General features: G+C 42.7%; 1 protein-coding gene across 3 annotated transcripts in view; it reads left to right on the top strand.

Annotated features, from left to right (window-relative positions):
• Positions 1-780: 780 nt before the first annotated feature.
• Positions 781-9,587, top strand: part of VPS41 (VPS41 subunit of HOPS complex) — a 210,565-nt gene continuing 201,758 nt past the window's right edge. For all 3 annotated transcript variants that reach the window (XM_028490200.2, XM_028490199.2, XM_007127370.4), the window contains exon 1: positions 781-837. In XM_028490200.2, the coding sequence (XP_028346001.1) occupies positions 817-837 (21 nt within the window). In that variant the 5' untranslated portion in view covers positions 781-816. The remainder of the gene's footprint in view (positions 838-9,587) is intronic.

Below are 9,587 nucleotides of genomic sequence, written 5' to 3'. Positions count from 1 at the left end.
CCCATAGAATATACTCAACAAAAATTTAAACGAATAATTTAATTAAACATAGAGGTTGTTTAAAATTTCAATGTCCAGGTGCCAGAAGAGAAAGCTGACTTAAAGTAGTAGCAAACAGTAGGAGCTAAATCTTTTTGGAGGATAAATTGTCTCTGGTTCTCTATTTCAAAGACTGTTTTATATTTCCCTAATATACTTAAAAAAAAAAAGCAAAAAACACTTTTTAGTAGCAAACAGTAGGAGCTAAATCTTTTTGGAGGATAAATTGTCTCTGGTTCTCTATTTCAAAGACTGTTTTATATTTCCCTAATATACTTAAAAAAAAAAAAAAGCAAAAAACACTTTTAGACTAAGCTGGATTTGGTAATCACAGAGTCTTTGGCATCAGACAAAGCCGAATTCGAATCCTAGTTCTGTCCTTGACTAACTGTGTGACCTTTGAGCCAAGGTGTTCCCCTCTGTAAATGGGAATAACAGTAAGGTTTGCTGGGAGGATTAAATGAGATATTTCATGCAAAGCTATAAATCCAGGACATGATATACAGTAAGTATAAATAAATACTATGGTAACCACGGAAACGATAAGACCAACAATAAAATAAATCATAGCATTAACGATGGTTATGTTTGGATTCTCCAAAGCAATTCCATTGAGCTTGGGGAGTTGGAAGCTTAAACGAGGCCCAGTAGGTTCATCAGCTAGAATACATTTCCCTACTCAGGCGATGCTAAAACTACATTTCCCAGCAGGCGCCGGGCCCCAGGCACTTGTTTTCTCTCATTTCCGGGTGTGTCATGTGACTCCCCGACTCAGCCATGGCAGAAGCGGAGGAGCAGGTAAAGGCTGCAAGTGCTAGGCCGGGGAAGGGGAGGCGAGGGGGAGGGGACGGGGAGGCGATCGGAGGCGTGCAGTGGAGCGTGCGGAGGTGCGGGGCTCCTGCGGGACGAGGCAGGCCCACGTGGGGCGAGGGGGACAGCAAAAGTCCGTTTCGGGGAGCGGAGAGGCGGGTGGGATGTCGGCTCCTGGACGTCACGCGGAGACAGCGCCCCGACACGCCCCCGGCGTTTGCGGGGCGGCCCTTCCTTTGCCGCTGCTCTTGTGGCCTGTGCCCCGTGAAGTTTTGGCTTGAAGGCAGGCCGGGCTCTCCAAGGGTCTGGCTGCCCGTGGGAGGCATCACACATGATTTGAGTTTTGAGGTCAGGTGGCTGAAATTTAAGTTCCTCTCGAAATAGGACAGTAAGAGGTGATATGCAGGTGGACTAGGAGAGCGTAGACGGGATGAGTTTTGTTTCGGATCAATTTCATTTAGTTACAAATCTAAGTCAGTGTTGCATCAGGCAGTAGTTAAGTGCATCTATCCGTCCGGGAGCAAACATGTCTTAGGCTCCAGTGCTGGTTCTCATTCTTAAAATGTGACTTTGGGCTAGTTATTTAACTTTAAATATGAGATAAAGATAATAATAGTATTGTCCTTGAAGGGTGGTTTTAAGATGGAGTGGGTTTAACACAAATTTAAAGTGCTTGGGAAAAGTTGGGCTCAGTAAAAGTTATGTGGGATTATTTGTTGCTGGTAGGACATCAGATGGCAATGTCCAGTCGACACCTGGCAATGTGACAGTGGAGTTTAGGGAAAAGTTAGTGATGGCAATAGAGTTATTTTCATATAGGCAATAGTGGTAGCCAGACGTTAGTTGAAATGACAAAGTTACATCAAAAAGACAAAAAAAAAAGAAAAAAAGCAAACAAAGACCCGAATTTGGGGAAATACGTTAAATTTCCATTTTCAGTGTCATTTCAGCTTGGCACTGTTTTTTCCTTATAAATTAACAAGGTGGTCAGTTTCCATAGTTGCTTCTAAACAGTGACTTGATGATGAGCTGTTTAGTATGAGAAATTTATTTCGTTTAATAATCTACTTTGTACCATTTCCAGCATACTTCACTTACATAATGAAACTTTGCCCTGTGTACATTTGATATCTGCCAATAAATAAGAAATTTGCTGAGGTAGAAATTAAATTTGGGCCGTCGCTCTGTTAACAGAAGAGTCTTCTGCCTACCCCTGGAGCCTCCTTTTTCCATTTCAAGCAGTTCAAAGGGATATGCTCATTAAGCTCGTGTAATTTCATGACTCACAGCTGGGTTTGATGATAGTGGTGAGATTGGTTTTCACACTGTTCATCTCTTGCTGAAATAAAATTTTTTGATGATTTGATTTGAAAGCAAGAAACCAAGCTCCTACATTCTTAGATATAGTGTAGTAGGAACGGAGAGAGTTCTTAGAATTTACTGCTGTTTTGTGCAGGAGTACGGCAAAGCTGTCCGATGTAAAAAGACACTTAGAAAATTAATGATATAATAAGAATGCTTTGCATTTTTACAGGACTTTCCAGTTTAAAGAACCCTCTCACATTGCATTTGGTCCTCACAAAAGAATTCTGTTGGTAAATTTTATTCTGATATATAAGTCAGGTCAGGCATCTCTTATGTTCCAAACCTTCCAGTAGCCTCCTATTGCGCTCTGAAAAAAAGCCAGTCCTTAGAATAGTCTAGTTGCCCTGTAGCACCTTGTCACAATTGCTCCCTGTCCTTGTTCTCAGACCTCATTTTCCACTATTCTCTTCCCCTTCTATCACTGTGCATCAGCTATCCTGGCTTTCTTACTCTTCCTTCAACAAGCTAGGCATGGACCTGCCTCAGGGCCTTTGCTCATGCCGCTCCCTTTGTTTGGCCCCAGGTATTAACAGGGTTCTTTCTGTCACTTCCTTCCTGTGTCTGTCCAAGTGTTCTCATTTTGCATGAGACCTTCCGTGACCATTCTTTGAAACCTCCTTCTTGTGTAACTTTCTCCTTAACGCTCGTGACCATCTGACATACGGTGTTCTTAAATAGCTTTTTTTTGGTATACTCTGTATATTTCTCTATATTCTCTCCATAAGACTATAAGCTCCATGATGTCAAGGATTTGTTCACATTGTATGCCTGACACCTGGAAAAGTGCTTGACTCTCAATATGTTAGATGATTGAATTTTACAGATAAACAAATTGAAATTCTGTCAACTTAAGTAACTTGCCCAGGCTTGTGTCTAAAACATCTCTAGTGTCTCCAAAGCTCACGATTTTTCACTGGCACACTCTGCCTTTTTTTTTTTTTTTTAACCTTGCGTCTCCCACCCTCCCTATCCCACCCCTCTCGTGGTCACAAAGCACAGAGGTGATCTCCCTGTGCTATGTGGCAGCTTCCCACTAGCTATCTAATTTACATTTGGCAGTGCATATATGTCCCTGCCACTCTCTCACTTTGTCACAGCTTACCCTTTTTAAAAATACTTAAGAACCTATTCTAAATCACTTTTTACTTTGTGAAATAGAATTAGCCCTTATCACCTTAAGACATTTCCTTCAAGTCATGATTTCACCTGTGATGCTTTAACAGCCAGTGTATGGTTAGAGCAGGCATTTGTTCCCCCACTGGTATCCGTGTCATTCTCAGAAAGAATGTTCTCAAAAAGACAACAGCAGAAAGCAGCTAACATCCACAAATTGTTGTTCTGTTTATTTTTTTAAAGAAAGGTGCCAGATAATTGTACCTGTATTATTGGGCCTTTATAGATTAAAAGTGGTTAGACTTTCCCCACTCTGCTTGATTTGTGTATTTTGCATTTCACATAGGAAGCCATTGAAATCTGACCAAGATAGGAGGCCTTTATTACATAGTTTTTGGAAGGCTAAAAGAGCCCAAAAGTGGTGTTAAATAAATTTGCTAATTGTTCTGTTCTGCTGCTTTGAACCTCTTAGACAATCTTGACATAATTCTCCTCACGTCTCCTGAATGCTTTAAGAATCAAGATGTGTGTTAAAATTAACTATGACAAACAGGTTAGGGTAAAGGAAGCTTTTTTCCTTAGCGCCATGTAATGTAAATGGAAACAGTCCTCCAAGATGAGCAAGACAAACTCAACCTCTCCTCTTAACTTTTCTGAGCATTGTATTTTTGGTGATGGAACTTTTACCCACCTTAATTTTAGGAAGAACCAAAAGAGTGAGATCTGAACTGAGTTAATGTAACACAGTTCACAGACTCCCAAACTAAAGATCGCTTTTTGGGGACTTCCCTGGCAGTCCAGTGGTTAGGACTCCTCGCTTCCAGTGCAGGGGGCAGGAGTTCGATCCCTGGTCGGGGAACTAAGATCCTGCAAGCCACAAGGCGCAACCAAAAAAAAAGTTAGAAAAAAAAAATCACTTTTTGTATATGAATGAACTTTTTAAAAAAAAAGTCATTGGGAAATCCTTGTTTATGCTGAGTATGGTTAAGGTAGTTCGTAAAAATAGTGACATATATATTATAGCTCACAGAAAGTACTAATACCCTGCATTGTGCCGGGAAATCTTCAAACCAGTTGTTTTACCTAGCTCCAAAATGACTTATAGTTGACCTTTGTAATCACAGATGCCCAACACTATTTGTCCATGCCTTGCTTCTGAACACCATTCTGCCTGAAGTCTGGTTGTTCGTGTATTTGTCTTATCTCTCCTGCAGATTGCTGAGTCCTCAAAAATCAGCACAGAGCTTACTCATGTCTGTATCTCTCACAGGGCTACTGCTTTCCAGGTACTAGGTGCTTAATAAAATGTTTAAATGGATTTATTAGGGGGAGAATAGCCTTCTGAATTGAAAACGTCAAATTGCTAATTTAGGTTCAGTAGAATTTGTGTTAACTTGTTTTATCTTACTTGAAACTTTTGAAAGTTATTAATTCACATGAATTGTAGATTACATTTCCTACATTGCTTACTCTGCCAGCTCCCCGGGTACCCTTTCGTTTTTCATACCAACCAGCAGAGAACCTGGTCCATTAAAATATTTGGTCACTCAGACCATCTATTCTTTGACCAGATAGAAGAGTTTCTGCTTTGAATTTCCCACTACATTTTAGAAGTGAGGAACATTCTATCTGTATTGTAGAGCATTTAAGGATTATCAGATAGTACATTCATGAGTAGTTATACCCTCATGTGATTGTGCCCCGTGTAGAAAATAAAAACCAAGTTGACACATATTTGAGTGTTGCAGTTATCTTGCCGGTAGCTTGGGGATTTTACTCTCCGGCACTCTTGTGAGTGTGAACTGAGATAAAGTATGTTAAAGTGCTAGGTTGAAGTGGTTGGTTTGTAAATAGGACAATGATTTATAACCCTAACTTGGGTTTGGCTTAGGTGTGCACAATTCTCTTTTCACATAGTTTGGCCAAGATAGGTCATTTAAAAGCAACTTTACTAATAAATAACTAAAGGGAAAACAAAGCCCCGAACAAGAAGTTGCAAAAGCACAGGATCAGAGAAATCTTTAGAGGGCCCACTCTTTACCATCATCTAACAAGTATAGTCACAAATTAGCTCAGCTGGGTGTGCTTATTACCTTGTGAGTTTCTTCTCCCATCTTCCTCTGGGCTGGTTGGCTGGAGGCTGATGTCATTAGCTGATTACTGGTAGCCTCCTTGGCTCCCACATTACCACCTTGGGGAGGGAGCATTCATCAGATCAGGGGCGTCTGTGTTTCATGCGGCTTCCCATTCATGGCTACTCAGTCACCGTTGCCTTTGTTTCTTCTAGAAACTTTGTCCTCCTTAGTGGGTTTTTTCCCCTTTCTTGTTTGTTGGTTTGGTTTTTTTTTGTTTTTTTTTTAACCAAATCCTTGTGATTCTGGGCTCTTATTTATACCTACTGAAGACGGAGTGGATACTAAAGTCAGAAAGAGAAAGACAAACACCATATGATATCACTAACATGTGGAACCTAAAATGTGACGCAGACGAACTCATCTACGAAACGGAAACAGACTCAAAGAGAACAGGCTTGTGGTTGCCAAGGGGGAGGAGGGTGAGGGAGGGTTGGATTGGGAGGTTGGGATTAGCAGGTGCAAACTATTGTATATAGAATGGATAAACAGCAAGGTCCTACTGTATAGCACAGGGAACTCTATTCAATATCCTGTAATAAACCATAATGGAAAAGAAAAGAAAGGATGGAGTGGATTAGCAAATATTAGCCAGTTCTCCCTACTGCGTTTAGATGATTCTGGTGCAAAGTCAGATTTGGGGCTGGGTCACTAGGCAGCAAAACTGGGGCAGACCTCAAGGCTTTTCTTCATTTGCAGAATAAGTATAGTAGTTGAGCCTGATTGGTTGAAAAGGTTGGTAACCTGAGTCTCCCGGCTTCTGCCAGCTCCCTGGGTACCCTTTCATCTTTCCTACTCAACCAGTCTAGTCCTTGGGGACCCAAAAGCCTTCTGTAATGGAGGCTCCGTGCACAGGGATATCAAATACATCTCACACAAAATATTTCTTCTTTCCCGCGCCGTGCCTTTGTGAAACGTTGGAAACACTCCTCCATCAGGCTCAGCTGTGGCACACAGTAGTTGGGAAGGAAGAGAAGGTGGTAGTAAGTGTTGTGTGTTTCACGTCCGTCTCCAGCCTAGTCTGGTTTCCTGGGGCCTGGTCTCTGCTCTTTTTCTTCATCCTGCAAAGTTTGTAGCTGGCTTTCCTCAGGCTCCAGCCTCCCATTTCTCCCCCAGGTTCTCTTCGTTGCCCTCAACAAACAGTGTGTATTCCCTCCAAAGTGTGAGGACTTCGCAACCTCGGAGGTCCCAGCTTCTCTTTCTCCTCCTGGGTTGACCATCTCTTAACCCCTCCTGGCCTCTGAGGCTGGCTGTGCTGCCTTCTCCTGGGCCGCTGTCACGGGGTCCTTCCTGAGCGTAGGATTAGGGGTCGGGCTGGGTTGAAAGCCCTTATGGGAGGGGTCTTCTGAGAGCCCAATTACCTCCTTCCTGGGGCTGCTGCTAGGCTGTTAACCTTCTGTTTGGATTGCTCTATCCTTGTTTGCTGCTGCCACCCTTTGGTTCCCCTTCTGTAACTGTCCTGTAGCCACGAGCTAATAATTCAAGCATTTGCCTGGAGAAAATGCACTTGGTATTGCTCATAAATGGAAAAGGAATATACAGAGGAGGTACCATGTTACTGCTTTGGATCAGCAGCTAATTTCTTTTTTAAAATTTACTCTATTGAAGGAGAGTTGATTCGCAATGTTGTGTTAATTTCTGCTGTACAGCAGAGTGATTCAGTTATACATATATAGATTCTTTTTCATATTCTTTTCCATTATGGTTTATTACAGGATGCTGAATATAGTTTCCTGTGCTCTACAGTAGGACCTTGTTTATCCATTCTCTGTATAATAGTTTGCAGCTGCTAACCCCAAACTCCCAGTCAATCCCTACCCCCTACCCCCTTGGCAACCGCAAGTCTATTTTCTATGTCTGTGAGTCTGTTTCTGTTTCCTAGGTAAGTTCATTTGTATCATTTTTTAAGATTCTACATATAAGTGATATCATATGATATTTGTCTGACTTCGCTTAGTGTGACAATCTCTAGTTCCATCCATGTTGCTGCAAATGGCATTTCATTCTTTTTTAGGGCTGAGTAGTATTCCACTGTATATATGTACCACATCTTCTTTATCCATTCACCTGTTGATGGACATTGGCTATTGTACAGGGTGCTGCTATGAACGTTGGGGTGCATGTATCTTTTCAAATTATAGTTTTCATCTTTTCTGGATATATGTCCAGGAGTGGGATTGCTGGATCATAGGGCAGCTCTACCTTTAGTTTTCTGAGGAACCTCCGTACTGTTCTCCACAGTGACTGCACCAATTTACATTCCCACCAACAGTGTAGGAGGGTCCCCTTTTCTCCACACCCTCTCCACAGCAGCTTATTTCTTCTCATCATCATCGGCAAATGGATATTGACCTGTTCCTTTGGGTAGGGTAGTTGGAGATAGGCAAAAGCCTTTGGGTTCATCCATAGCAAATTAAAAAGGATAACTACTAAGAACAGGTAATTAATATTAGGTGTAAGCTGAGGGGTATAGAAAAAAGAGAGGCCATAGGAAGCCAGATCTGGACCTTGTGGCCTGGACTGCCTGGAGACAATTCTGTGAATGAGGTGAGACCTAAGTCGGGCCATGAAGAAAGTTTAGGATTTAGAAACAGCCAGTGAGTTTCAATCTTTTTTTTTTAGCCTCAGATGGGCAACGTGAACACTGAAGACATAAAATCTAAGCTCTGTTGCTAAAGCAAGAGTGAAGAACCTCAGCCTGACTGTCACCACCTCCCAGAGGTACCCCCTGAGAGCTTCCCAGTAGAGCATGCTGGGAGTTGGAGGACCACTAGGATGAGTGCAGAGTTGGGCCAAGGGCCTTCTAAGCTGAAGGAACCACTTCAGAGGCTCTGCGCAAGCATCACAAGCTTAAGGCGCCAGGTGGCAGTGGAAGTGAGGGGAATTTTCTGGTGTAGGGAAGTTGGGGATGTTGGCGGTGAGGTGCGTTCCGTCTCTGGGGCTGTAGCTGCTCAGCTTCAACTGCTGTTATGTGGAAATACGGGTTTCAGGTATAGTCTGAGTTTAGGAAGTCAGAAATACAGATTTGTATGTGAAAGTCTTAAAAACACTAGCCAGGCCAAACACAACACCTACTGGCCACATCCAGACTGCAGGTGGCTCTTCTGCCACCAGTGACAGAGAGATGTGACCATGTGATCTCTGAGTGAGAAGTCACCTGGTGTGGCTGGAGGGCCGTGGGTTTGTGCAGAGTGCGGAGTGAGGCTAAAAGTGCCCTGGGTGCCACGTTGGGCTGGGCTTTGACGATCTTGCTGGGGAATCTGAAATCTCCTGACCCCCGAGGGTTCTTTGAGGAGGGTGGTGACCAGGGTGCTGTGTGTTCTGGGAAGACCGACCTGATGGTGCTTGATGAATAGATTCCAGAGGTCACAGGTCAAGGCACGGAGATGGTTCGTTAAAGCTGTTTGGGCAAGATGATTAAGTTTAAGGGGCTGGTTTGCAAAAGAAGGATAAAGTGAAACAATTGTTGAGTTTAGCTTTCAGCCTGTCGCCCAGGATTTGTCCAGCTGTACATTTGTGTCACTGGGTACTTCCCAGCCCTTCATTTTTCTTCAAGCAGAACAGCACAATTTTTTTCTTATTACGGTAAAATGCACATAACATAATATTTATCATCTGAATCATTTTTAAGTGTTGTGATTCAGTGGCATTAAGTACGTTTACGTTTGTGCAGCCGTCACCACCATCCATCTCTGGAACTTTCCATCATCACAAAGTGGAACTGTACCCATTAAACAGTAACTCTCATTCCCCTAGCTCCCCGCACTAGCTAACCTCTGTTCATCTTTCTGTTTCATATTAAGTGGAATCCTGCAATACTTGTCTATTTGTGTCTGGCCTGTTTATCTTAGAAACTAGCAAATTTTTTTTAACGTCTTTATTGGAGTATAATTGCTTTACAATGGTGTGTGAGTTTCTGCTGTATAACAAAGTGAAGCAGCTATACATATACATATATCCCCATATCTCCTCCCTCTTGCGTCTCCCTCCCCCCGCCACCCTCCCTATCCCACCCCTCTAGGTGGTCACAAAGCACCGAGCTGATCTCCCTGTGCTATGCGGCTGCTTCCCACTAGCTGTCTATTTTACATTTGGTAGTGTATATATGTCCATGCCACTCTCTCACTT

The sequence above is a fragment of the Physeter macrocephalus genome, chromosome 5, assembly GCF_002837175.3.
Source record: "Physeter macrocephalus isolate SW-GA chromosome 5, ASM283717v5, whole genome shotgun sequence".
Lineage (NCBI taxonomy): Eukaryota > Metazoa > Chordata > Mammalia > Artiodactyla > Physeteridae > Physeter > Physeter macrocephalus.
Note: the sequence above shows the minus strand (reverse complement) of the source record. Positions and strands in the feature narration are given on the sequence as shown.